The 26,613-nt window shown below is 43.2% G+C and overlaps 1 protein-coding gene across 3 annotated transcripts in view; it reads right to left on the reverse strand.

Moving 5' to 3' along the window:
- Positions 1–5,344: 5,344 nt before the first annotated feature.
- Positions 5,345–26,613, reverse strand: part of TEDC2 (tubulin epsilon and delta complex 2) — a 202,938-nt gene continuing 181,669 nt past the window's right edge. For all 3 annotated transcript variants that reach the window (XM_069646927.1, XM_069646928.1, XM_069646926.1), the window contains 2 exons: positions 23,188–23,402; positions 5,345–5,722 (listed from right to left, as the gene is read on the reverse strand). In XM_069646927.1, the coding sequence (XP_069503028.1) occupies positions 5,576–5,722; positions 23,188–23,402 (362 nt within the window). In that variant the 3' untranslated portion in view covers positions 5,345–5,575. The remainder of the gene's footprint in view (positions 5,723–23,187; positions 23,403–26,613) is intronic.

The following is a 26,613-nucleotide window of genomic DNA, read 5'->3' on the forward strand; positions in this document are numbered from 1 at the left end:
ATTTCAAACGCTTCAATCCATTGGAGGATATCAGAACCCTCCACATACACACCAACAAAATCTTTCATAAACTTGGTGACAGGGGACCGGACACTCAACTGGTTTGGCTGAAGTCTCAACTCTAGCTTTCTCTAGCTGGATTCACTGACATTCAGTGTCCATGTTTTAAAGTTCAAGATCCATATTTTTGAGTATCACTTGTTGTGCGAACTCCACAAGTTCAGTTTCCAACTTTTTATATTCAAAGGCCAATTTCATCCTGAATAATTCAAGTTCCAAGGAATTCCCTGAAGAAACATTGCTGGGTTTCGGAATAGACGCAGTAGGAGTGGTGGTACTCCCAGAAACTGATTCAATAACAACCCCAGGGGCAGGGTCCTAATGGTTGCTTCCATGCCCCCTTCATCAGGAGCATCACAATCAGTCTGGTAGTCCACCAGGGTAGCTATCAGCTCAGCTCTAGACTTATCTTCAAAGTCTAACCCCCTGGCTTCACAAGCACTCTGGTGAGCCTCTAAGCTCATCCTAGTCAAAATACCATTTGCAATAGATTCCATTCCACTAGTTATCTTAGTATGTGTGGATATTTTCTAAGTGGCAAGGTTACACACCGATTCTTAAAACCATTAGCATCCCACCGCTGCCACCAGTATAAAGACTGGAGGGGGTTTCTGTACTCCTGCCCTCTATATGGCAGAGTAGAAGCACAGAGCACCCCAGCCAAGATTCTCTATGCAGTATCAATGGACGAGCAATCAGCGCTTAAGCTCTCAAGAGGTGATGCGGCTGGTTCTTAAGTACAGTGTAGTCCCCAAGCCCCCACAAAGGAATGTCCACACACTATGTTAGATGATAACACAGTTCTTTATATAAATATGGTTCAATATATATGCACAATCAATAACACACTTTGTACTCTGGAAATTCTACTATGGTAAATATGTACAATGTCTATGTGGTACCACGGGTAACTCTCGACTCCTTTAAAATGCACTGACTGCTGACAGTTTCAAAGGCATACAAACCAAATAGTAAAGTGAATTAACAATAGACATAGGAAGGAAGACAAGTTTGGTTAAACAAATGACAGAACACTTTGTCCCTCCCAAAAACAGTTCTGAGTGAGGACCCCTTCCCCACAACCTAGGCAAACTGAAAATAAAGTGTACGAACAAGCCCAGTCCATATAGGTTTAAGATAGTCTTAAAATGTTCTACTACCACAATGTACCTGGTTTAGCAGAGTTCTTCAATGGTTCGTCGACAAATCCCTCTTTAGTTGACTCTCTTTAAAGCAGGAGCCACGGGTCGCCAAGATTTCTACGTAGGAAGGTGAAAAATGTTGTCAAGAGAGCAGCCAGCTTCCACCTTCGCAGTGCTCGTCGACGTTCGGTCGTGGACGTCTTGTGAAGATGAGGCGTGCACCTCGATGACAAGAGTTTGTTGCCGCAAAGCAGCCTGATGAAGAACATAGCAAGGGCGTCGGGTCGTTGGCGTCGACGATCGGGACTCGACCACGGCTGGCTTTCGGATCTTCGTCAGCGTCTTTCTGGACTTCGGGTGCTGGGACACCGGCTGTTTCTCCTCAGTCAGGGCTTCCCAGGACTTTGGGAAAACAAGGTAACAGGCTATAGTAAGCAAGAGGCCACAGGGGGCATCTCGTCTCCTATCCGGAATCAACTGATTCCAATGGGAGAGCCTGGGTATCCCAAGATGGAGGATGCTCAGAGCACCTGTCAAATTCAGCATGGAGCTGCCACCAGCCCATACCCTGCTCTGTGGGCCACAAACAGGTGCCCAAAAACATACACTAGGGGTACAGGGTTGTACCCACACTCATGGGTGCCATAAGGGTATCCCAAGGGGCTGTTCACCACAACCAAAATGAGGAAGAGCTGCACTGCCAGGAGTCCCACATGGACTCCTGTGCAGAAAACAACACACAACACACATGATAAGGGAGTACAGGACAAGGACATGGAGGCACTGTCCCTCCAATGCATTTCCAGAATCACAACCACCCCCCCTGATACAATTTCAAAATGGCACCACAACCTTTTAAGTCTTTGGTCAGTGCAGCAAAGTAGGTCATTAGTACAAACAAAGACCAGGGCACAAGGGGAATTAGTAAGAGAATTAAGTGCATCACCGGGTAGGTGTAGAGAGGAACAAGGGGATTACAAATTGCAGAGAGAGATTTAGTAACGTTGGGTGTTAAAACCATCGGGGTCTAGATTGGACAATCAGTATTATCACACTTTTAAAGCGGACACTTGTGACAAGCGAAAGGAAATCAGGAACCAGTGGCACTTTAGTTTACTGGCATCTTTCCTGTATGTGCTCTGCCACAGCATGCCTTCCTATTTAGGCCATCATTGTTAACAGGTCTTCCATTCACCTTTATGTGTTTAAGGACTCGGCCACACATGGCTAGAAGATAATGTTTTGATTTACAAGCCTCACTCTCCTTACAGATTGATTTACAATGAAGATTCCCATTGCATTCACTCTCACTGAGGTCAATATGTGGTTTCAGCTTCTCTAGTAGTTCCTTAACCTTTATAGCCAGGTTCCACATCTTCCTTTATTGGCAGAGGAAATGCATTACAACATTTGATCTACTTCATTTCCCTCAAGACTCTAAGGCTTAATACTTATAGTACGTTTTCCTGCCGGTTTGTTACCTCATTTGGAAGTTGTTGACTGAGCAAACACTATTTTTCATGTGAGGCAACAACCACAAAGCTTAAATGGAATTGTATGTATTTATGTTTATTTGTAGATGCTAATATCAAAATGCGTATATAACTCTTCTTGCACTGCTTTCATTGAGGTGTACTGGGAAATTGATTATATACTGAGGTGCACACATGTTCTGAATAATGTTAGTACTGGCATTCATTTTTTTAAAATATTTTCTTTTTTCCCCCTTTGAAATCGTTTGCAATCATTTGCCGTTCTACCAATGACAAAATCATAATCATTAACATCACTGGTCCTGACAAAGCCATGGCGTCACCACACCATTTCATATGATGTGCACTTTGCCGCCCATGCCTCTTTCGTCTCAGTAATACTCCACTGCGTTGAATACCAGAATAATGATTAATTACAGATAACTGCTGTACATTTGATGAATTGCATTCTTTAACTTTCCCTCTACCTTCATACAACTGCTGTTGTGTATTATGTTGCTTTGCCTTTCCTCCGGATATTAAACAAACTGGTTGACAAGTAAATTCTCTGGAAAGCAATCGCTTTGAAATTGAAAACTAAAAAAACAAAATCAGTACATTCAGATTTAGTCTCCCTTTTGTTGGTAGTTGCACTGTTCAATGCCTGGCACTACCAAAGATACTCTATCGAAAGGAGTTATTTGTGTAGCATGTGTCTTTCGTTGAGTAACAACTGCACTATACCAAAGAGATCTTATTCAGGAGAATGGGAAAATTCCAACATCACAATCAAGTGACTATGAACCGCACTCACTGGCAGAAACAACTCTCAGTCTCCAGTGGGAGGACAATGTTCTTGCACAATATAGGGAAAGTCCATGATCAGCATGAACACATCAACGAGAGTCAACCCCCCCCCCGTTCCCCCAGGTCATTGAATATGCACCAGTTACTTCCATTTGACTTAAAAAATGCCGTCACGACCATGTGAGCCTTCGGTCGCCGATCATTAAGCCACATTTTGAACAAGACATAAGGAATTAGGGACACAAGGGAACAACTTAAGATAGTTAAGTGAAACACTAGTATGTTTAGCCTGGAACAAGTTTATGATAATGTACAGGGATGATCAGCTGGTAGGAATAGGACACATGTACTTGCATCAGCCCAGGAAGGGTGGCCAGTGACACAAATGTAAACAAAAACAGAGTCTGGCATGTACCCCAGAGAAAGGGGAGAAGTACTTGTTGGCAGGGAAGGTCAATACGTGTATAGGTACTATAACCATAACCAGAAGACTAATTTGGAGCCAGGTGGTGCCCTGGACACTATATTCTGAGCTTGAGTTTTTGAAGGGAATATTAGGGAATCCCAGAATTCAAACATATAGTTCCTTAATACACCCCTATTTAACCCATCCTGACACCTTTAGTTTTAGTATCCTTCATTATTTCTAAACTGATGGTTCTAGACCAGATAGAGTTAACCTCACCCATCCTGTTATAGTGAATAAGTATTAAAGCTCACTGAGGACCAATGATTTTTCTGTTGATTCTTTGGGAAGGCCCCTAGACTCTTTACATAGTACCCAGAAATCACAAAATGCAGCACCCCGACACTTGCAGAGACTGAAAAGATGGGCAGAATCTTATGACCCTGGCACCCTTCACTGACTTTCAGTCATACGCATTGAAAGGGTTCAATTTAAAACAATCTGCATCACCTGCCATCTCTTCCACAATCAGGGCCCAGAAATCACCATGAATAAAAGTTATCCTATACTCCTCCAAGCAAGGCAATGAGATCCAGAGAGGTAGCCTCAGTGACAGTTCCAAAATATAGGGAAAAAACGCCAAGAGTGGTGTCCTTTTTAGTCATGTTCACTAACCTCTGGAACTCCAGACCCAGTGACTTTGCATAATAGAAAGTCAATCCACCACTCCCTAAACTTCAGAAAACATGGTTGTTTGTGGGCTGCACAATGTAAGGCCTTGCAAAAAACAGACTCCTCACCTGAAGCGAGGACAAACTCTGAGACCAGGCACAACCCATGACAGGTTGCCATTGACAGTAATGAGATTACCTTGGGTCCAGGATAACATACCCCAAACCAGATAATTCAGCAATGGGACACCAGGTTTATTACACCATTCCAGCAGGCAAGTAGCCATGGACATATACTGACATAACCAACTAGCCTTCACTAACATGCACATCTTCAATCTATCCACCCTCTGGTCTGACACACAGACACAGACAGACAGACAGACAGACAGACACACACACACACCTACTGTTGAGCTAACTCTGCGCCTGACCCACCACAGTATAGCACATTATTTACATCCCCATGTCATCTGGGCTTACAATGTGAAATGCTTTAGTCAGCAACTGAGAAGGATAACACATGTGTCTGCCCTCACATGCCATAGCCACTTTCGCTTAGAATCTGGCTAGCACACAGAAATGGGTACCTTAAATCAAAACGCCTGGCTTTACCATCTTTGCCCCGCTGCCACTCTATTCACCATCCTATACAATGCAGTGCCAAGAGGCAACTCAAATGGTAAAAGTCGTGCTATACAAGACTGAATTACATTACATTATTCATACCAAAGGCAGTCTATACCACTCTCGGATTGTTGTACAAGGCACCATTAAACAACTAGGGATACTTGTTTCGATTTATTTTCCAACTAAACAGTTGGCCAGAGGTTTACAATTTTGTACGCCATAACTGGGTGGTCGAAATAAGGCAATACAGAACGGGTACAAACGGTAGAATGTAACAGGCTGGTATGGCTCATTATTAAAACACAATGTTGTCCATCATGTTATATTTTTCACATGCCATACTCGAGTTAAGTCTTATTTTTGTTTGATCAGAAATAGACAGTCATGTCAGTCTGGTAGATCATCGAAGACAAGTGCAGGGAATTTCTGCCCTCCCTCACACAGCTGGCTGTAGATAGAGCGGTACGGAAGGGCCAACGAAGGTCCTTGGAGACTTCTGGACTCAAGCAATGGTATAAGCTCTGCCATCAGCACCTATGTGAACAAAACAAAAGCAAGAATTACCCTGGGTAGGAATGAGAACTCATGATCTGTGCTGCCTCCAGTTTGCCGCTGTTCCCTTTTCTGGTAGAATTAAGGGGATAAAAATGACTAACAACCCTGGAGATTTCAGGCCAATAGAACTATTTTTGAACTCTTGACAGGGGAATCGGACACACAACAAGATTATAATCGCTGTGAAAGAGCTCTCGTCAGTCTCTTCCCGTGCTCCAAAAAATGCTTTATTGGCACACACTTTGTCCGATCACTCTTTAAAACCAATGTATAAAAACTGTCCCAACCTAATCATTGTCTGGCACTTACGCGCACTTGATGGATGATAACAAAAAAGGCACCCAATTACACCAGCCTTTCTCAATGTTTGCATTTCTGTGTGAAGGCTACAATGTAGGGTTGCCCAACGTGACATGATAAGAAATGTTAATGTTAATGAATTCCCTTTGCTAGCATTTCAGATAAACATGCAAGGATTAAAATATAAGGTGTCCCAGGGTGGGGAATGTGCCCTTAGTGCGGCTGTGTGATCCTTTAATTTAGAAAATGTAAAACATTTAAAAAATTCAAAACAAAACAGATGATGGCTGGAAGTTTTGGAGTGAACCCTAACCTCTGGTATTGCTCTGGGCAACACTGCAGACCATCGTTCTTTATCCTGCCAAGTCATTACAGAAGGGGAAAGACCATATGCAAATCAGGCTTGGTCCCACCCCAAAAGGAAGAGTCCTGCCGAACTGCTAGGTCACATCCCTTTTGCATGAGACCACAAGCAACCCAAGACATGTTTCTGTGTCATCCGTGAGGAGGAGCTTGGATCTCTAGGCCCAGCAGGTTCGGGACCCAAGTCTGTGCATACCCATCCCACTCAGGGTGACTTATGCAAAACAAAAGAGGTGATGGCTGGAAGTTTTGGAGTGAATCCTAACCTCTGGCATTGTTCTGGTCAACCCTCCAGACCATCGTTCTTCAGCCTGACAAGCCATTACACAAGGGGAAAGACCATATGCAAAACAGGCTTGGTCCCACATAAAACAAAAAAAAACATGTGTTAGCCAGCGAGTAGGTTGCTTTAAAAACATCCACATTCACTATTGGAAACACCATTAGAATGAAATCTAGGGCCCGTGGGGCAACAACAATGGTTGTTACATATGACGGATCCTACTGGGGTAGCATAAAGGAACTTAATTTTCACACTCCCAAAAATCTCCCAACTAATTCCGAGAACACCACATGTTTATGCAGATTCACTGTTTGTCAGCTGGCTCTTAGTCCCTTGCTTCATTCACTTTCCATCACATGTTGAGATCCAGTGCAAACCTTTCCACCTCAACAAGTTGATGTTTTGTGTAGGTTATCACTGTTCTGCGACAAGGGATACAATTCTTACCAGCTATACATTGTCACCAATTAAACCCTAAAACGGGCAAGAAAATATGATTTTTTGATCAAAGAGCGATCAAGATATTGAGATGGAAAAAGGTTTTAGGTGAAGCAAACATTTTTATATCACTAATCAAGTAGTCCGGTTGCAATAGCCAATGCGCATAACCAGTCCCTGAAAATATTATCTAGTAAAGTCTAGGGAGTAAAGTTCAGGAAGTGAAGCTGGCTAGATGCAATGTTACAAATTGAAAAGAAACTCTGATCAACACCTCTGTGTATTGTAGCCTTTTGCCTTTTTTTTGGGATGCATATGTACGCCCTAAAAAAGAAGTCCAATTGTGCCAGAAGGTGTATATAGGCATTGTATACGTTGGTATGTTGGTGCGGGGGTGGGGGGTGTGAGGCTTCAAATGCTGAGGCACCTTTTAAACCTTTTTTGTCACAGCACACAGGACCCTTGAGGAAAGATTCATAATACTCAGTTACCTTTGTTAGGGTGTTTCTCTAAATCCCAACTATGGTAGGACTTTATAAAAGTCCCCTTGGTATAACAGAGCCCCAACTTCTAATATAAGTCTGTACTACTCAAGGTTCGAGTAGCAATGGCAGAGCAGCGAGGCTCAAGTTAGGAGGGAGGTGCGAGCTGCAGGTCAGTACAGAGAACTTAGACAATGCATAGGCCCCGAGAAACACAGAGTTATATAAAAATAGTTATTTAATATATACACAAGGCAAAGATAAATCTTCAGATAGGTAAGTACTATTTCAAAGCTAATAAACACAATAGAAAACCCAATGCATTTATTCAGGGAAGTAAACCATTTGAATGAAATTCAAAGGTAAGTAAAACCACTGTTTTAGTAACTCAGTATAGTCTAGTGGAAGGAATAAAATGTATGAACAGCTCCAACATGATCAGGTAAGCACTTTTAAAGACTTAATACTTTTCAGAGGCCTTAAGGTTTTAGCAGTCGATCCCCATCTAGGTATGAATTCTTCAAAGTCAGATTGGAGGGTAAAGTAGGTAAGACACAGCTATAAAAAGTCAAAGTTTCAGATAATCCTTCAGTTACAAGTCGCAAGCTCTTGTTGGTAAAAGGGGGTCAGGGGCTTAGGAAGCTACTTGCATGCACACAAGTGTTAGGCCTGGGCGAAAGTGTATGGGAGAACACCCAAACAATTAAATCAGCACTGCATCAATAAAGGAGCGACACAACTACTCCGTGTAAGTATTACTTAATAGTCCCACAGTACATTGGAGTGATGTAGAGGATAAAGCTGGACGCCTCCACGATGTAGCAGCTGCAGACCCGGTCCCTTGTTCCTTGGTCAAGGTGAGACTTTTGAAGGGATTTTGCAGCAGCAGTCCAGAGAGAGAGGGGACCCCAGAAAAGGATTCTTTGTGCTCCAATACAGATCTGTGGTTTTGGTGCCTTTTCACAGACGCCAATGAAGAACGGTTACTGCTGGTGGATTTAACTCACTTGCTCGCTCCTGCACTCTCGTAAGGGGACTTGTGGATTCGTGCCTCTGTGGGTCTGCAAGGAGTCCACCAAAGTTGGGAGAGCTAGTTAGTGGCAAGACAATGTACCCCAAAGTGGTTGCAGCTCCCAGGGTATTGGCGGTTTGCAACCCAGGAAGGTGTCAGCACGTCAATGGATGGTCCAAATTGAAGGTTGTCTTACAACTGATTATGCCCACCAGTCCAAGGAAAGAAGTCATCCTTTTCAGGGCTTCCCTGTCGATTTGAAAAAAGGGTCAGGACAGTAGCAGTTAATTTAGCGAGCTTCTGCGGCAGCAGGCATCTCTGGTCATTTTCTTCAGATTTTTGTTCCAGTGGTGGACTGTCTGTGGACCAGGAATCCAGCCAGTCAACACTCGGCCCACATTGGGGGGGAGGGGCGGGGATGACTGTGCTTTCAGGATAGACAGCCTCCCAGTTGGAACTGGTTCCAGACAGGCATGCCAGAAGACAGAACAGCAGAGTTTCTGGATGCTCCCTTTCTTCCTGTCCTGCAAAGACACTCTGGGGCCTTGGGGGGCTTCACAGAGGATTTCCGCCAAGGAAAAAATTCAAACCATGACCTCTCCCACCCAGGATGGCAAAACAAAGACCAAGAAAGGACAAGAAAACAAAAAATGACGAAACAAGAAAACAGCCACCATTTTGGGTCAATGGTGACCCTTCTGTGCATTATCGCGGCTGTGAACAAAGCTGGGGTAGGACAAATCCACAAAAGTCAGTAAATTGTATCCAATGCCACCAGCCATTCAGGTTTACTTGTCACTGTAACAGGAGTAGTGAGAAAGGGGATACAGTGTAACACCTCAGCACTCCACATAAGGTGGTGTGTGCTGAACTCACAAAATAAAAAGATAAGGATACCAAGTATCCCCCCGCCCCCATCCTTGGTAACATATGTTCTCACTAGGAAAATGAAAAGGGAAGCCTATGGGCTTCCAGCAACACTGATAAAAAGCTGCAGTGTGCTGCAAAAGTAAATTACGGATGCCTTCGTAAAGATGTAGGAAAGCATGACGCCACAAAATAAAGTACACAAATAATGAGTAAGGGTTCCCCTGGTCAGAGCAAAAGAATGAGTGGGAAAAAGTCCCCCACTCACTCAGGAGAACAGACAAAATATCGAGAAGTCCAGCAAAAAGTGATGGTGTCTGACAGGTGGTGGGGATTTGGCATAAAAATGGAAAATCTCCCTAACACAATGTGAATAAGATGCATTAGTTACACACCACCCGTTTATTTACACACTGTATGCCTGACAGTTGCTGCTGCTAACACCGTTTTTGACACGGACTGTAGAACATTGACTCTCATGTTTCGACAGTTTGACAGGCATCAAGTGCAGAAGAAACATTCAAGCGTATGATTTGAATGTGGGATCATGATGGTAGCCTTGCCAGCAATAGAAAGACACACTAGAAATTGGTCATGGAGCAAAGGATTACAACAAGCAAGACTAGAATATGATTAACTTCCACCACACATAGTCAAACTTATTTGGTACAATGAGATTGGCCCTCCATAGTTTGATGGAAAATAACCACCATGTAATATTTGTTGGGCCACGCGAGGAAATAGATTGTGAAGAGTGGTTGGGATTTATAATCTGTCCAGATGGTTGGGCCAATTCTTAAATGGCTTAACACAGAACTAACGTCTAAACTAGCAGCTGTTCTTTACAATGTGACAAAATGTCAAAAAACAGTGATTGCATGAGGCAATTTAAAAATGTATTTTTCATTGTATTAACTCCACATTACATCTCAGTAGAAAGGAAAACAAGTCAATTTCACAAAATCTTTTTTGATCAAAACAGCACTAAGTAAAATATGTTTTTTCAAAATATTGAATTTACAGCCAATATTTTATATACAAGCAGTAAGTATGCCATTCCTCTAAAGCGTTATTTGTCTCAAACCATTTCTATTATGTGATGGTGCAGCAAGACGGCCTTCTGATCACACTTGAGTGAGATAATGCACAAAACATAAAATAAACTGGAGGATTTAATGTATAAGCTAATCATTATTTCTTCAATATAATTTTTTACTCGTTATTCACTATGCTTTCTGCTTAGTGGGCATACTTGTCAGTTCACCTTTATGGGCAATTTCACAGCCTTTGGATTAAGGATTGTATAGATCACTTAATTGAATTTTATCCACTAAATCCCAAGTAAAACAAAAAATCTGTACTCAGAACTAAGTCGGGAAAGAGGGATAAGGACATGACTTCACATCCTTGTAACCCTGCAGAGAATAGGTAGGCAGTGGAGAACAGGTATGTTAACTTAGCCACCTTACTCCAATTTCTTCCGAGACAACTGTTGAAGTTACGGATTGGTCAGTTTAAGGGAGGGCCAGGGGTTGCAGGTGCAAAGGTCACATTCATATGCAGGATTTAGTATTGGTCATTCAGGGAGTTTGGGGCAAGTCGCCGCAGTCTATAATGTTTTTCTCTGTCTACTACCTGCCGGAGGAGGCGGAAATCTCAGATAAGCTTTGAGCGGAGCATAGCAGAGTTGGAGGCAAGTTGTCTGCAGTCACTGCAGTCCACGCTGGCGAGCCTGACGACACTTCGCAAGATCACCCTTCCGGCACAGACTTGAGGCACGAAGGACTTTGCCATGAGGGGGCAGTGAATTGTAAGTACATTCTTTCTGGGGAACGGGAGTGTGTGCGGTAGTGTGGTTTCTCCATGATCAGTGGAGATTCCCATATCCTGCCACAGCCCTGTTGGAAATAAATCGCCCATGGTTTATGCAAGGTTCGTGGTGTTGAGGGGGGGCGACCATCCGACCTTGAACGGATAAAAAGTTCATACAGGACGAAATTTCCAGTGTGTGATGGGAATTCTGCCAGTTGCCTCCTCTCGACACTTATCTAAAAAGGGAGAGACTGATAGGGCATCTATAGATCAATCACCTTATCCCACTCAATATTTCTGTATAGCCCATTAATAAGGCTGTTAGTCAGATGAATGCATTTTTGTTCTAGTTTGCTTTCTATGATAAATTGATTGTGTCCCTTCACCTTTAGGAGCATTGTCCAATAGAAATTGCGGAATCTGTCTTGTGCCTCCAGAAAAAGTTAGATATCTGCATTTTGAAGTAGTCTTGATGTTATTTTGTCGTTGCTTTGACTTTTGTCCATTCAATGCTCTTCGTATAGTTTCATGTTATATGTTGCACTTTTTTTTAGTGGACTTTACCAATTATTTTTGCAATATATTTTTATTTGAATGTATTGTATTTGTTTATTTGTACAGCGCTTATACACAAGTGAAGTGCTTCAAGGTGGGAAGGGAGCAAGGGAATACAGTATAGTCACTCTAAGGCCTTGGGGTTTCCGAATGATCTAACAAAAATGTAACTAGCGTACTAGGTCCGACAGCATTTCTCCTAGTGCAAGTGCATGAAGTGTTTCAGGCGAAACCAGATTAGGGAGGGGAGACAAAGGGGGAACAGGACAGAACTTACTAGGATTTGTAAAGTCATGCAAGTGTACAGACAGTAGTGCAAGGGAGGGGGGTGGGTGAAAAAGTGTGCCCAGTCCAGCAGGGCCTTGAGTCCAGTGCAGAGAGGTTACCCCTCTCATGGAACGTATGCTGAAAGTGCAGCATAGTGCAGCGGCCCGTAAGCAAGTGCAAAGACTGGTAGGGGACCATGGGACCTGCGAGGCGCTGGAGATGAGCCTGGCGACCAGTCTGCAAAAGCTGAACAGTTAGGGAAGAGATGGAGGGGTTAGGAAGGAGAGAAAGAGATAGGAGATTAACAGGGGAGACAGAGAGAGAGAAAGAAGAAGAGAAGAGGAAGGTCTTTAGGAGTTTCCGGAACTTAAGGAGCTCAGGCTCAAAGTGGAGAGAGGCAGGGAGGTTGTTCCAGAGGGAGGCGCCTGCAGAGGATAAAGATCTACCCCAAATCTCTGCTTGGAAAACCGACTCACAGGCAGAGAGTTAGAGGAGGATGAGAGGAGGGCTCTAGAAGGAGAGTATTTAGGAAGAGAGAATTGTAGATAGTGTGGGACCCGGCCTCAGAAAGACTTGTGGACTATGCAGAGCGTCTTGAACTTGACCCTAGCAGCCACAGGGAGACAGTGGAGGGATTATCGCACCAGAGAGATGCAGCCCCTGGGCTTGAGGCCAAGAATAAGTCTTGCAGTTCTGTTCTGGATGAGTTGTAGCGGACGGAGAGAAGTAGGAAGATTGAGAAAGAGGCTGTTACAGTATTCCAGCTTAGCAAGAACCAGGGCTTTGGAGACGGTGAGCATCCTTCACGGTGATTTGGTTATTTGCTCATTCTACAGAAACTTTCCTGCATGCAAATGTTTACCACTAAGAACAATTATAAAAGATTTTATATTTTTGTGCTCTTTAGTGCATTTTCTCAGCAATGTCACATATATTTACTTGGATAATGCCTTTGAGTGACCTCTTAAAATGACTACTAATTCGATTTGAGATTTATCCCATTGGACACTTCACAAAACTCACCATCAAGCCTGTAGTCAGCTATGTGGATTAGCTCCCTTCACCGATTGTTTGAGATATAGTGCACGTTGCACAAGTTAGCAGCAATAGATTGCGCAATGCTGCCTTCTTCCTTCTCCAGCGAGACATTGAAATCGCTGAGAATTGTTCGATATTGGCTGTCTACCATGAGGCTAGCGGCTGGAAGCGCTCAATTGTTTGCAAAAGTTTGGCTGTAGCAAAGCGGTTTATTTACGTGGCGGAAAGATTAGAGAAAAAGTGCTGAGCAGATAAATGAGAGTAATTGTAATTGGTTATTTATAACACGCATAATACCCACAGGTTTCACAGCACGGACCCAGGGATCGAACCTGTGTTGCTCTGCGTCGTCTTGCTTCCAAGATGAGCGTGTTGCCCCTGATCTATCCTCCCGAGACAGAGTGACTAAAAGTCTGAGATGTTGTTGACAGAAGGTGTTGTGACTTTGATAGAGTTTGCCAGTAGGAGGAGAGAGTGTGGTAGGATTGTTGTCATGTTTGTTTGTTGCCCAGAAATTTCCAAAAGGGCTTTCAGAGTTTAAAAAGCAGAGAAGGTTGTTCTTCGGGTCAGGAGGACCCCCCTGCAATTTTTATGTAATGGTTGTGTACATTAAGGATTGTCTTGTGATGAAAAGTGTGTTAAGTGAGACTTCTCGGAAATATGATTTTGTAGATGGTTTTGGTGTAATCCATTTGGTAACAGGCGTGATATTGGGTTACAAATATGTTATTTTCCTCCTACAAGCCGAAACTATTGCATTAGAGTACAGATTCGGAGAAATTGCATATGAGGAGGGACACAAAGCTTTTAGTTGTCGTTTAGTTATTTTCCCACACAGTAACTGCCCATGGCCATGCTAATCCCTATGGCCATTTCTACCCTACTTCCTGCCCCTACCCGCCTAAAACACCTCCTCATGGGAACTCTTTCAGCTCGCTTTAATCAAGCCTCACCTTTGTTTTTCAAAGCAGTCATCTGAGAGTTAATGACTTAATTGGAGCTGTAAACAGCTACCGGTGCAATAAAAATGTTGAAACCGAGGTCTGGCTTCAGCCACTCTATTTATAAGCACTATACATGTCCTTCACAGAAGTCCTGTTAAAAACAAGCACTAACAAAGCCAACAGTTTTGGATTGTGTATAGGTATTAGGCATTTGCTTGACACAGCTACTGTATGCCCAGGTACTCACATAATTTGCACCTGCTACCATCAATGGGCAGTTAATACCAGTATGGCAGTGCCTGACAAGTGCCTTTCCCATGCCCCCACAAGTTAAAACTGGTGGTATTGCCAATGCTTGTTTGGCATGTTTTTGCATTTATTACATGGACTGCAGGCTTGGTGTTGTGGTCGTATGTGGGGGGGGGAGAGATGGGGGCCAGAGGTGAAGTTTGGTTGGGGGTGGGTTATACTGTTCTATTGATATAACTGGTAGCACAGCACACTTTATCTAGTAGTGCTATGTGTTCAGCATATGGCACAAAACAAAATGGGCCTCCTAGTACTATTGGCATTATTGTTAAGGATCAAGTAATTGATCTCAGTACTGCTATAAAACAAGCTCAAATCACAATGCAAAACGATGTAGCTTTTCTCTGGATTCAGCTAGTCCGCTAATTAAATTGATCCGGCTTTGCTCTGGGTTCAATTGGTATTACAGTGCAATTTATGTAGTGAACATCTAAAACAAAATGACTGATACAGGCATGCTATGGATTAACAGTGATGTGGCAGGATTGCTATGCTATGCAGGATTGCTATGCTATGTTATGCAGGATTGCTATGCTTTGCAAAACTATATTATGTCATGCAATGCAATTAGGCTCTCCCATACAGTTAAGCCTCAAACCCTCCATGTCACCTCCCTGGGCCCGCTCTACACGACACCCCGGACAGGCTTAAACCCATCCTAGGGCAGAGGACACGTCAGACTTTCCCTTTCACTTATGCTCTACACATTTAGCATTAGCCCCTGCTGCATGCTGTTCTTCCCTGCTGATAACTGTGTATGCTGTGTATTTGCGATATAAACACATGAAGATTGATTTACGGGCTGTCTGATCTCCTTATTTGCTGCAAACTGAGGCTGGCAGAGGGGGCCTTATCTTGGCCACCACAACAGATAATACAAGAATTGATGTAGCTATGGCTATGGATTCAACTGGCATAGTGCGTTAGGAAAGATTTCCCTCCATAACTCTTCACATTTATTTTTTTAAAAGTTAACTAAAGCCTCTTTGCTTTACTTACCTTACTTAGTTTATCTATGTTTGTGGCACTGATCAGTCCCAATGGCTATCCGTGCAGGATGGACCCTGTCCCCCATTACGAAATTCCTTGTTTGTTTTACAACACACCGATCACCTTTCAGTGAAGTGTGGTAGAAACACTTTATATCGCTTTCTATTTTGTTTTTAGTATCTTTATGGTTACTTGTATGATGTGTCCAGGACAGGCTGGTGGCTACACATTTATTTCTACCTTACAATAGCATACATTTATCAATGGGTTAAACAGACGCAAAGTTCTAATCCAAATCTCCCTTGCCTGACCATGATGGTCAAATGGATCACCCCCGCTCCAAACCCCCATTCCTCCAGGGCTTTGCCTACAGTGGTGGGGTTGGGATAGTACCTACTAAGTACTTTGCTTACTTTGCTCTTACTACCTTAACACATTTATAAATGTGTGTTGGCTTTGCAAACAATTTTTCAGCCTACGGAAAAGACTCCTCACTTCCACCAAAGGGTTCAATTGGGACTTGTGTGATTTTAGGGCACGAGCCCCATCTCTTTTAGCAAGGGAAAGACGTTTACAGTGTAGGATCTTATTTTTATAAGCTTGTATTATGATTTTAACTCCTTCATTTTACTTACATATTCTGAAATGAGTTTAATATTTACCTTTCGTCTTTACTTCACTTGCTTTACTATGCTACAGTGTTCTAATAATTCTGATCTAACTGTGTTCAAAGTAAAGTATTATCGCTCTGTAGCCAGAGCACTCCGATGTGAATGTACATATGTTAGAAGTGTGTTTAGTGAATTACTAACACATGATTTTCAAATGATAAAAGTTGTCCAAGGCCCCAAAAAAATAGAACTGTAGTTTTATACATTCTGCATAACTTTTATTATTAAGAGTGCTTTGTGTATGTGTGCGCTTACCTGAACCCTTATCCACCCTCACATTCTCCCAAGTCTAAGCCTAATCACTCACACTACTTAGATAGAGTTGAGGTATACATTAGTATCTTTCCCTGTTCAGCAGAATCCGGTGGCCTCTCAGAATATGTCCAATATGTCCACAGGGCTGATTCTGAAAATCCATATTAGCATAGTGTAATTGGTGTAGACCTGCTGTGGATTCGTCTCGTAAACAGTGTGCAGTTGGGATAGCTATGCTATGCATTAAGCTGGTATCTGAATGCAAATGGTGTAGCTATGTTATGGAATCAAAGGTACAACGAAATGGAGGTAGCGTCCCCATCAATTAACAGGGAATGCAAAAAAAAGATGTGGCTATGCTATGGATTCAACAGGCATCACAGAGCAAATTATGTTATGCTTTGATTAAACGGGTAGCAGTGCATTTGTTGTAGTTATCAAATTGAATTAATAGGGAATATAAATTGATGAAGTTGTGCTATACTCAGTATGCATCACAGTGGAAATTAAATAGTTATGTTATGGATAGCACATGTAAGACAAAAATAAATAGATGTAGCTATGTTACGTGTTAAACAGTTAATACAACAGTTAAAGTAGTTGTGCTAATGATTTGAGAGGTATCAGAGTGTAAGGTATGCATCTATGCTATAGATTCAACAGGTAATACAAAAACAACTGATGCAGCGGTCTTATGGACTCGACTCTTATTACAGTGTAGTTGATTCAGCTATGCTATGTATTCAAAAGATATCTCAGTGCACATAAATAAGTTATGCTATGGGTTTAGCAGGTGTCAAAGTGCAATTGATGAAGTTATGCTGTGGATTCAACCATTAATAGAAAGGTAATTGATGCAGCTGTCTTATGAATTCAACTGGTACCAGTGTAATTGATGCACCTTTGCAACAGGTAATACAGAATAGTTGATGTAGCTATTCTATGTGATAACCAGGAAGTATAGAAATTCAAGTAACTGTGCTGAAGATTGAACAGTTATCCTGTTGCAGTTGATGCAGCTGTGTGATGGATTCAACTGATAATGCAAAACGCAATTAATGTGACCGTCTGTACATTAACTGGTGCAATACTGTCCTGGATGAAAATAGTGCTAAGGTTAAAGTAGAAGGAGCTAGGCACGATTATGATTCAGCTCTGGGTTCAGTAAGAAGAAAGATGTTGTAATTAAGTAGTTGCTAATTTATCCTGCTGTCCAACAGTCTGCTAGGGTAGCAGTACCAGGGCCAAAGCATCAGACAAACGGGAGGCAACCATAGCTTCTGCCTTTCTTCAGTTGCCCTAGGTGGATGGAGTTTGAGGGGGTTCCAAGGTCACGTGACCCATTTTGCGAGTCAATCAGAAGGATGGGAGGTGGGACCAAGGGCAGAGAGAGGGGCTGGGAGAAGACTCGGCCTGGCTGGCAGACCTGAGATTTTACAGAGATTCTTTTGGCCTTGACTTGAAGCTTTAGAAGGACAGGCACAGAGGGGGTATCTCCACAATAGTCTATGAAATGTCTGTTGAATGGAGCGCTGGGTAGGTTCTTCCTGCGTCTATTCCAGGTCATGAGAACCCACTTCTTACTCTTGATCAGGAGAGTGAAAGGTGGGAGCAAGCACAGGAAAAGGAGATTGAGAAGGCTACGGCTTGGAAAAGGGCCCTGGGAGATGGCGGGTTGGTTCTTTGGGTTTTGCCTGACAAACAAGTTTTAGAAGGGCAGGCAGAGATAATAAACAAATGGCAAATGCAAGGGGGATTCATCAATTTTCGAGAGGACCGTAGTCCATCAGTCCATTCTTCCCTCCCTTATGTTCAGCCAATAGCCTGATAAGACACTCAAAGAGTTTGGAATTTAAGTACAGCTGCTTTTGTTACCAGGTGCGCCAGTTCCTACAAGAGACGCAGGGAGAGTGTTTATCATTCCGGTCTGCCTTGGTGCCCACAAATGTCATTGGCGCCGGATAATAGGTGTCTGTAAGAGCAAGACCCACCGCCTGGGGTTTCCTTTCAGCCAACCATTTGTTGAGGTCAGTAATAGCTCAAGGGTTACATCCATTTGTTCAGGTCAGTAATAGCTCAAGGGTTACATGTGGAAAAGGATTTCTCAGGCCCAACTTGAACAAGCCAGAGTTATGGGTATGCCAGCTGTAAATTATCTTTTCATTCAGTGGCAGGGTTGCTGCCAGTAATGGCCTGCTCGACCCCTGGCCACTCCCTGCCTGCTTTCTTTCTACAGGGTGCTTGTTCAACTTCTCTCCCTGCATGGTGACAGGGCACTTGGTGATCTATGTTTATGTTTATTGAATTTATATAGCGCTTTAAGCCAAAGCGCTTACAATATAACAACTGGTACAAGAGTGAGAGAAGCATATTTACAAACATGAGACAAGTCATTAGAACAACATGTAGAATAATTTACAAGGAGGAGGGGGAGAGTGGGGGAAGGTGAAGGGGGTTCCAGAATCTGTATTGTGGTCTGGGAGTGGGAGGAAGGGGGAGTGGAAGGGAAGGGGGAGTGATCTGGTGCCCTCAATGGTCATAAGTGGTATCAGTGGCGAATTTGGGTCCTGAGGGAGGGGAGTGGGGGGTCAGAAGAGGGGGAAGGGGTATGGAAGGGGAGTCAGGGGGGAGTGAAGAAGGGCTTTCAGGGAGGAGTGGAAGGATGAGTAGGTGGGGGTGGCGCGGATGGAGAGCGAGAGGGAGTTCCAGTGTAGGTGGACCAAGAGTTGGAAGGAGCGGAAGCGTGAGGAGGCACATGGGGCTAGAGGTACAGTGAGGAGGTAGAGGTCTGCTGAGCGGAGAGAGCGGGATGGTGAATAAAAAAAGGAGGGAAGAAAGGTGTGGGGGGGCAGGTCATGGAGAGTTTTGTAGACAAGGCAGAGGAATTGAAATTTCAGTTGTGAGAGGAAGGGAAGCCAGTTGAGTTGAGAGAGAGAGTTCCTCCTTAAGGTCTCGGAGAGCCTCATATTGGGCCAACTATGGATTCTGCACCTGGTGATGGTTGTTAGGCTGGGAATAGACTGGGAGCCAGGGTATTCCTGTGTATAACCCCTCTAGAGCCTTTGTCATGAGTGTGTAGGGGCACCTGGTCTTCTGGGTCACCCCGTCCCAACAGTCAGACTTCCTCAAGGGACCTAAACACACCAGATCACAGGCCATTAGATAATGCATCAAGTTTGGTATGGCTAACGCCATTCTGTGGAGATGTGGAGTTGGTTTGCCTTTTGGTGATGGTGAAAAAAGAAACGATTAGGAGAATGCTTTCGGAGACTCCAGGTAAACTATTATTGTATAGAGAATCATGTGCCAGATGATATTACAACATTACAAGCGTAGATGGCAAGCACTGGAGTGGGCAGAAATGGCAGCTATCCACCAGTAGGGAATGTATGTCATGTTGTACGAGGGCGGCATGTAAAAATACCACAAGTCATAAGCACATGGAAATCTATACCTATAGAGGAAAGCCCTACAGATAAGCGTCATACCTAACACTTCCGCTCCTTAAAGTAGAAATACACACAACAAACAATAAAATAAGAGTTTAAATACTTGGGACAAAAAAATGCAACAACAGACACCTAGGAGCCTGCCCCCGCTTCCACACACACAGCTTCACAGATATGTTTTGATTGGTGGTAACGGCAGAAAAATGCAGAACAATGCCACAGGACGTGGATCTAATATTATAACTGTCATATCTGAAGAGGACCTTTATGGTACAAATGCATAATTTAATTACTACATGCAAATAACTATAGATTACAAAAATAACTCTGCTATAGAGTTAAAATATATTTTTACTCCCAACAAAATGGCAACATTGGGGAAAGTTAATGAATCCCCTAAATACAAATGCCAAAAAAAAGAAAAATACAGGGACCGATTTACAAAAATGTTTTAACATGAGAACGTCCTATTGAAAACATATTTGTAAATCAGGCCCATAGCTTCCAACTTCAAAATATAGGGAGCAACAAAAACACACTTCAAAATCTTATCTGAAGCCCTGTGCAGATAGAGGGCTTCCTTTATTGTGTTGACAGCGAAGAAATTGTTATACTAAATTGTCAATTTTAATGACTGAAGGATGCTGGCTGGAAGGTTTTGAAGCAATCATAACTACTGCCATTCGTCTGGGCAACCCCCCGCAGCCTATCGTTTTTCAGCCTGCCAACTGACCCTACTATAGTGGGGTACCTCCGGCCATCACCTTATTGTTTAGCTACACTGAACGCTCCATCTTCTAGTAGGAAGCATTTGCTAGGAATTAAAAAAAAATAGTGGCCGTTTACAGCTGCCTGACCTATAATCAGCTTTTAAGTTTCTACTGAAGGGAACAGCGACTTATTCCCAGCTTTTACTCAGAAAGTGATGGTCATTATACGCCATCATTTATAGGACATGACTGTCAAAAGATGAGCTTTGTGTTGTTTTTTAATTGTCTGTTTTAAAGAAGTGGACATAAGGCAAAGTATGTATCAAACAAAATATTTAAACTGTAAAAAAAAAATAAAGTAAAAACATGTCTGTTCTTGCGTTATTTTCTTCGATAACATAGTTCGAAGACTTGTATCCCGCTGAATGATTTGAAATGACTTGTAGACCTTTATTACTTTGAACATGAAACAAGGGCCAAACGCCAGCCTTTTATACTTGTAGAACTTACATTAGACTAAAATAGCAGAACACGTCCTACCGAGAGAGATGAACCCAGGACCAATCTCTGTCTTTCATCTCTCGGGATGTGTAATGAGAAACTACGTTTCAATCCCACTTATGCTATTTTACCCAATCCAATTGGTAATGTGTGCTAGCAAACTTGTTTATTGTTCACATGAAGAAATCAAAGCAAGACATTGTATAAACATCAATTTTCTTTCAATATTGTTGGTTTGATATTGATTTCTACGTTTGAAGATTTCAGCATTGTTAAGAAGAATATGATATTTTTCCGTAGCGTGGAGAGCCACTGTGGAAACGCGAGATGTAGTTACAGGAGGTAGAACTAAGCAAGCAGCTCTGCGTGAAATGGCTTCCCATAAAAAGGACTACATTCTCTCATTCCACACTGTTGTACTCGCTGCTACCACATTTTGCATAGATTCCTCCTTTGTCTGGGGCAAGATTGTAGTCTATGTTTGGATGCAAAAAACGTACTCCGTAGACACCCTAATTTACTGATGCTCACCCCGATTCACTAAAGTAGGCACTAGAAGGAGGCAAAATGACGAAAAATGTCTGAAGCAAAATGTTCGATATGTTGGTTATTCGTTTAAAATGAATTACTACTGTATACAGTTCGTAATAGTTTATTAAAGCAGTTTTAAAGGGAATTCAAAAAAATATTAAAAACCTTTTTTTACCACGCCACTCCAAATATGGGAATGGCAAGGTTACAGTTTACGTAAATTCATTCACGAGGAGAGAGCACAATAAATCAACCTTTCTTGGACATTTTCCCTAATATGCTGAAGCCATTAAGTGACTGAAACATGCCACACAAAAATCCAACATCACTTGGAAAAGCTCCATCTGATGCAAAGCGAAAATCAATATCAAGTTCTTCTAAAACACAACAACAAACAGCAGCACAACTTGCCGACTAGAGGACAAGAGCTACTTTCTCCAGGGCAAATGAGATGCCAGAGCAAATTGAAGCAAGACTTGACGACAAGAGCAACATTCTCCAGGGAACATGAGACACCACTCGATCAGGATACGGGCAACGGCGGGTAGCCCAGATAGTAGTACATATAGGATGGAACCATAGCTGGGATAAAATAAAAAGTCAGTGACATGGAAGGGTTGCTTGCCTGGAAGGAGAGCTCACAAATTAATTGCTGGCCGCTCACATGGGGTTAGTCTGCACATTGCAGGGCGGGCCCAGTCACTCATCCTTCCGAGGTCGATACATCAATTACCATTAGCCCAGTGTCGAATGTGTAATGCTGAACACATAGGGCTTCCAGGCAATAATAGACAGTGAAGCCATGTATCGTGGTCTCCAATCTGGGTGCCCATGGTTTAGCCACAGTGACAGTTGCTACCCTCTTCCAACTCCCTCCCTGCCTTCACTAGCCCACCTCTTCCCACTCTGTTCTTAGACCGCATCAGAGCCGCCACCCCCTCGTCCTTTATGCATCATGACCTGCCCGCCCCATCACCAATAACAATGGACGACAATCTGCAGGCCACTCACGCATGTCTGCTCCAGGGCCATCACAGAATGCAAGTCAGTCTTCAAGTAAGTGGGATGTGACTAGCACCAAGCACAGAGGCCTGGTGCTACCAGCTATATTGCTTGAAGCCCCAGGGCAATACTGGTGGTTAAAAGCCATGATCCCTCACTTCGCTCAGGCTCCTGTCCCATCCAAGGGATCTGCGCAGTGTTGCTCAATTACCTGACGTAATAGTAACCCCTATTCATTTAGCACTTAGAAGCAGGAGGAAAGGGGCATGAAGGGCTATATAAACATACACCCTGAAATTCTATTTAAGTGCAGGTTCCTAAGGATGCAACACATTTTACTCAATCATTTTTGCAATAAAAAACAAGAAAAAAAACGGTGAAATCTTTGAATGTCTAGTATTTGTAAAATTAAGGCCTACAGTGTCAAGATGCTTTTTCACCTTCTTCCGGATTCCTACCTATGAATTATTTAAATTTTGTTTTTGAATAACATTAACACAATGGACTGTCGTTCTACTTTAGACTACGATATTTGCATCAAGGCAGCAGATTAAACAATCACTCCAAATGCCTCATACCGCAAATCCTAAAGCGGACATACAAGCAACAGTCTTATTTGAAGGCACTGAGAAAGCTGAACACAAACACACAGTGATCCAAGTTACCTTCTGTATGTGGAGTTGTTGTTGCAGATGGCAAAGTCGTTTCTTCTCTGCCTCCATCTCCTTCAGTTCCTTCAAACTGGAATAAACAAGATGTTTCCTGAACAGGGACTCATTGCCACTGTGGCTTCCTTTACCCAGAATGAACCAGTCCACCTGCTCTGAACTTGTGATGCTGGCAGCATTCCCAGGACCATGCCACACATGCAGCGTTACACCTGGGGAGAAGGGCGATATGGAGCGGGGATCATTTAGACAAAATATCAGCCGAGTGCCGAATTCATTAACTACCAGCAAAGTACAAGGTTTCCTTTACTAATCACTCGAGAGACAATCAAAGGGCTCAGGATACAGTTAATAACTACCCATATTGACTGCATTGTGAACACGGTGACTGGCTCCGAGTGCCTAAGTGAAGTGACAGTTTCTATTTCTCGCCTCTCAGTGCTCCACCTCACCATTGAGAGCAGCAAGCAGCGGCTGGTCTCAGCAAAAGACTGACACAGTTGCACCCATTCGAAGATCTTTCTAAGGCAAAGTTTGTTTGAACTGAAATGGTAAGCATTTTTTATTTTCAAAACGTGTCAATATGGCTCTCATTAACTCAGTGAAGCACAATTATTGGAATTAAGAAAGGCTTTAAAAGTAGGAACAAAAGGAAGGAGCCAGAGTTGTCCATAATTCTGGAGTTGAAGAGCAAATATTAGCTATAATAGGTGAGGGAAACGTGCCAGCTGAGTCTAGGAAAATGTGTTGCTTCAGGGTCAGCACTTTGATGGTGAATGGTGAAAAAAATGAGAACACCACCACCCGGGATGGAGGAAGGTTTGAAATAGCAGCCCATGGGTTAGCAATTTACTGCGTAACCCCACATAGAAGATTTTTGTTGGATGATTCGTAGGACACAAATTAAAATTCTTGTTTGCCCACAGTAAAACTCTTTTGCTTTTTGGGCAACACATTAGTCTCCACTTCCTTTTAAAAGCCCTCAAAAATCCTTTGAACACTACTTCAGGTGAGAACTATGTCTTATGGTGCTTAGCAGAAGGCACCAAGCAAGGTTGAGCGGGGCTTATAACCAAGGGTGGTATTAATACAGCTCTTAAGATGGATTTTCAGAATCATCCCATTGGAAGGTTTCAGAAAGGCCACCCTAGCTGGTGAACAGAGTAATTGATACTTGGGTCTAGCCAAAATATCAAGGTAAGCAGAGACTGAGCAATAAGGCAGACTTTGGGAAGTAAAGGGGTGGTAAAGTAGTACCGTTAACTTAACAGAGCACTCAAATAAATCACGCAATGTTTTAAGCCTTTAAATCTCTAAACAGGGGGAAAAAAACGTATGCCTCTATTTCCAAATCACTCTATAAATGCATATATACACAATTGTTGACCTCAAAGGGAGATCACCTATACATTACATTTAAAACAGTAGCAATAGTGCAAGTTAATGTAAATAAGTACCAATGTAGGCAGTAAAACAGTGCCATGGAATCAAAAGAATATACTCAGCCTTGTATGTATAAGGCCTGTATAACTTAATTAGTCCTTCAGTACCATGTAAGTAGACACAGTTCCTCTTAAAGAGTCAATCTCACAGGTAGGTACTAATGCAAGGAGTGGGAAAGTCATAGACTAAGTATTAAGTGTTAAAATGCAGGTTCCAAGCTCTTTAAGTTCACTTCATGTAAGTTTATTTCCGGCTTAATCAGTTATAGTTCCACATGAAGACATAAAGGACATTAGTATAGACAAACACCGGCTCCCATCACCCAGGGCCAGCCACCTGTAACTGTCACTGAATAGAATACTCACTAAGAAGATTCTATCATCCACACACAAACATTCCACACGACATCACCAGCTACATCACCACAGACAGGCACAATAGAACATTAAGTAAAGGTTCCAGACCAAATAGAATTGAAGGCAAGTAAAAGCAGCTTAGGGGTACCTTTCTAATTCCACGAAACTAGGGGTTCTGTGGGGTGTCCTTAGACAGAGCTCAAATCACCACAGCCAGGCAAAGAAGAGTTAGGGAGCAGAACTGGCGTTGATACAACCCATATGTTGGGCAGGAGGGTCAGGAAAACAGCTATGGAAGCTTGTGCCATGAACATTTTCCTGGGTGTCCATCTCATGGTAACTCGGAATCAATGGTTCCTCTTTTGTTGTTGGGCTGGTTGCAAGGGGGGTATAGAAGCTGTGGGTGCAGTGGCTTGTTTCGGCTTCGGGATTTACACTGGCTAGGCCACAGTGGCGCACACCGGCGAGACAGTTCTAGAGGTCTTCAACCAAAGCAAGACTGCCCAGGCACCTCAGATCAGCAGCCACAGCAGGTATCATGATGAGAGGAGACCCCCCCCTCTCCCCTGCACCACTTACAACACACATGCAGCAGCACATTTGACCGCAATTAGGGGGCAACAGACGACACTTGTGACAGTGAATAAGACACTGCTGCAGGATGGCTTCTCTTCATGCAAGATAGTTGCAGACAATTGGTCTGCGTAGTCCCGAACTGCAACTCAGGATGGCGACTAATGCACTGGAGATTCCTCAAACAAAGCTGGTCAGCCCACAGGATGGTTCTGGGACCCTACCAAAGGCTTCTGGCAGCAGTCTTCTCATTGCAGGGTCCAGACTGGTTGTTTCCACCAGTACAAGGGTTGAAGCACAGCCAAGAGTCTTGTGTCATTGCAAGAGGCAGCACTTCACTGGGACTTGGCGCGAGGCAATTCTGGTCATCTTCAGAAGCAGTCTTTGGCACAATGCTCATGTTCTTCAAGGTCTTCAGTCAACAATCTGGGGAACTGCTGGAGCATTTCTCCTTTTATCCCAAATTCGGACTGGAGGCTGCCCCACCCCACTAATGGTAAGGACCTGTACCATTCAAAATGGCAAGGGCTGTCCAATCATGGACAGTGTCTTGCTCCATATCGGCCAAGCAACATACTTCTCCTGGCTCGAATGTGGTCTGGGATAACACTGTTCCATCCCCCAAATCCGTCCAAAATGCACACACCTCCACTTTGTTTGGTAACTTCAAGCTGGAGCCCACATAAATGCTTTGCATATATGGTATTTCCAGAACAGAGACAGCAGGAAGTCGGCCACGGGACAGGATGGCCAGAGGACTAGTGTAGGCTAATGCAAGAAGTGGTGAGAAAAAAGAATGAGGAAAGGAAGAAAGAAGAGGCAAAGTTAGTGCAGAAGATGTCCTAGTATGCAATGCAAGGGGCAATGCCGACAAGAACAGAAGGAAAAAGCGCTCTGCATGTGCAGCACAGACCAACACCCACAGGGGGGAGGTTTCATTGGGCGGGGAGATGCGCATCATGGGTTCAGAGGAAGAGGGGAGCCACAGAGGGGCCAAGGCTACGGGCACCCAATACAACAAGGCCAAAGGGATTTTCAGGAGGGTATCAAA

The sequence above is a fragment of the Ambystoma mexicanum genome, chromosome 2q, assembly GCF_040938575.1.
Source record: "Ambystoma mexicanum isolate Mex_15411 chromosome 2q, UKY_AmexF1_1, whole genome shotgun sequence".
Taxonomy (NCBI): domain Eukaryota; kingdom Metazoa; phylum Chordata; class Amphibia; order Caudata; family Ambystomatidae; genus Ambystoma; species Ambystoma mexicanum.